The 3,041-nt window shown below is 35.9% G+C and overlaps 1 protein-coding gene across 1 annotated transcript; it reads left to right on the forward strand.

Annotated features, from left to right (window-relative positions):
• Positions 1 to 1,115: 1,115 nt before the first annotated feature.
• LOC113285714 (transcription factor MYB41-like) lies at positions 1,116 to 2,783 on the forward strand. The gene is made up of 3 exons (XM_026534487.1): positions 1,116 to 1,336; positions 1,509 to 1,638; positions 1,849 to 2,783. The coding sequence occupies exons 1-3, from the start codon at positions 1,204 to 1,206 to the stop codon at positions 2,672 to 2,674; spliced, it is 1,089 nt and encodes a 362-aa protein (XP_026390272.1). The 5' UTR covers positions 1,116 to 1,203; the 3' UTR covers positions 2,675 to 2,783.
• The last annotated feature ends 258 nt before the right edge of the window (positions 2,784 to 3,041 follow it).

The raw sequence follows: 3,041 nt of genomic DNA on the forward strand, positions 1-3,041 counted from the left end.
AAGCTCTATTGATTGGAGGAAAGAACAGAGTGGGATTTAGATGATTAAATGTAACAATCAAATCAAGCTTTCTAAGAATAAAGCCAAATTAAATTTCAAAACATATCCTGCCCTGTTCCACTCTAGCTTAATTTATTATGATATATATATCGTAATTCTGACCTTGAAACAGTAGAGATGGACCCATTTCATACAAAATCCGCTATCCGACATTCGTCTGAGTTTGGTACGTGGGTATATAGAGAATAAGAGGTAGTTCGTATATTATTTCCCTTAACAAATGACAACTCTGTTGTTATACTTGCATGCATAGACAATCTAAGAAACAATATATAAAGTTTGTGCGGAAATATTATGATTTTCAAAACATTTTCCATTTAGTCTGTAAAATTAGACGCACGTACATACGTACACAATGAAAAGCATATAGTTCCACATAAACCTTTCTACATTTTTCTCTACAAATATATATGATCAACCGTGCAGACGATCCAAGTCGACTGGATATCATGTGGTTTCCAAATATTATACACATGGCGAAGTTTCATACGCCGCCTGGCCACTATCCACCAATGCTATTACCACACGTATCCTCTGTAACAGAAGACAACAGAAAACTGGCTGATGGAAATAATGATGTAATAAAGCTGCCCAAATCCAGCTGACTCGTGAATTTGGAACCATGCAAAATGCAAGAAAAATGCAAAGAAACAGGAGGTTTCGGTATCGGGGCCGCGAAGTCTCTGAAAGCGTCACTTAAAGAGTGGTACGTGGCGATCTTCGGATGGTGACAGCTAATATAACTTTAGATATGATACGATAACGAGAGTGTTAATATATCAATGGCCTCAAAAACTACGATTTAACGAGATATATCTAATGATGATTAATTGAGTTTCTCAAGAAATAAAATGTGACTGATATATTTTCTCCAGATGTGAGACACGTCGCTGTGTGTGGGATCAATATACAGGGCGGTACCAAATCGTTTTGACTTGTTGCCTTTTTTCTTACTCTTCTTGACTTTTATCATCCTTATATATATATATATACTTACTTTTCCTCTACGATCCTCACAATCACTCCCCTTCTTCTTCTGACTATACAATCTCTTCCTCTCTAACACTCAAGCGTCTCTTTCGCTTATACTCATACAGCATTTCTTGTACTTTAGGGTTTCATTGATACTTACAGACGTACACCATGGGTAGAGCACCTTGTTGTGATAAAAACGGTTTGAAGAAGGGACCATGGACACCAGAGGAAGATCAGAAACTTGTTGATTACGTACAAAAACACGGTCACGGAAGTTGGCGCACACTTCCTAAAAATGCCGGTACAAATTTCTCCAATTATATACATGATCATGATAGCATTGATAGGTTAAAAATCTGATGATCATGCACATCCAAAACATTAAACAACGATGAACTACTTATATCACCGTCTATTTCACTATCGAGTTGGAATCGAACATTAAGTTTTTTTGTCTATTGAATTGTGAATAGGTCTCCAGAGATGTGGAAAGAGTTGTCGTCTTCGATGGGCAAATTATCTGAGACCTGATATCAAAAGAGGAAGATTTTCATTTGAAGAAGAAGAGACCATAATTCAACTACACAGTGTATTAGGGAACAAGTAAGTCCCATTTCTTTTCACTGTATCTCATCAATTATTTGTCCTAATAGTTGGTATTCAAAGACTTCTAATCAAACGCTATGAATTCTCACAAAATTATTTGATTAGTTACCTGCTACATGAATTATAACTAGTGAATGATTTAGAACCTCGACACTTATCTTATATAATTTTATTAATTTTTGTTTCGTTGTTTTTCAATATATACAGGTGGTCGACTATCGCTGCCCGATTACCGGGAAGAACCGATAACGAAATAAAAAACTACTGGAATACCCATATTAGAAAAAGGCTTCTAAAAAGTGGAATAGATCCTGTTACTCATACTCCTCGTCTCGACCTTTTAGACCTATCTTCCATTCTTAGATCGTCTATTTGCAACTCCCCTCAGTTGATGAACATATCAGGATTACTGGGACTCCAATCACTAGTCAATCCAGACCTCATGCGACTACTTAACACTCTCGTTACTTGTCAACGTGGAAGACAGGATTATTCACTACAGAACCTTCAAGATAACCAAGTTTCCAAACCCCAAAATCAAAACCACCAGTTTTCATCATTCCAACCAAATCATCAAATGCAGTCTTCAAATCATCAACAAACACCACTTTTAGCTGCTTCTAGTACTGCTGCTTTTGCTCAATTCCTTAATGAAGCTCAACAAGTACTTCAGGGCAATGAGCAATCCAGCTCCATAAATCTTGATTCAGTAAATTCTCAACACACTATGAGGCAAAACCACAACGTGGGTTTTACTTCTAATTCAACCGAGAATGTTGTTCATTTTCAGTCAAATCAAGATTACGGGTCCGACCAAGTATTTATCAACTCTCTACCTGGAAACTCAAATTTTCAATTGAACAACTACATTAATCAAGATAGTTTTGGTTTAAATTCAGTTCTGTCGACTCCTACATCTAGCCAAACTCCAATGAATTCGTCTAATGCTACAGAAGATGAGAGAGATAGCTACTGCAGTGACTTCTTGCAGTTTCAAATACCAGACATGTTGGATATCAACGGCTTCATGTAAATGAAGCACTAGTTCGTTAGTGAATGTGATTTCATTCGTGTACGATAATTGGGAATCGTTGTAAAGGCGTTAAAAAATTTATGGCATTTTCGTATTGTTCTTTGTGTTATGGACCACGATACATGTATCCAATTTTTCTATATATATATCAAAAGAAAAAAAGAAAAAAATCATTGTTCTTTTTAATAATTTTGTGTTGAAGAAGAAATACAATAGGGAGAACAGGAGAAGGAAAACTCTTATTCATTAGGTAAACTTATATTAATCGAATAATATGGACATGGTGCCGAAATTTACAGAATATTTGGGTTTGGTCCTACATGCACCATTCTGGATAAATTTCATGTGAGTATATCGAGTATCTCAA

This window comes from Papaver somniferum, chromosome 6 (genome assembly GCF_003573695.1).
Source record: "Papaver somniferum cultivar HN1 chromosome 6, ASM357369v1, whole genome shotgun sequence".
Classification (NCBI taxonomy): domain Eukaryota; kingdom Viridiplantae; phylum Streptophyta; class Magnoliopsida; order Ranunculales; family Papaveraceae; genus Papaver; species Papaver somniferum.

Coding starts and splice junctions, on each gene's coding strand:
- LOC113285714 (XM_026534487.1), top strand. CDS start 1,204: ATGGGTAGAGCACCTTGTTGTGATAAAAACGGTTTGAAGAAGGGACCA. Junction 1,337..1,508: donor CACACTTCCTAAAAATGCCG/GTACAAATTTCT, acceptor AATTGTGAATAG/GTCTCCAGAGATGTGGAAAG. Junction 1,639..1,848: donor CACAGTGTATTAGGGAACAA/GTAAGTCCCATT, acceptor CAATATATACAG/GTGGTCGACTATCGCTGCCC.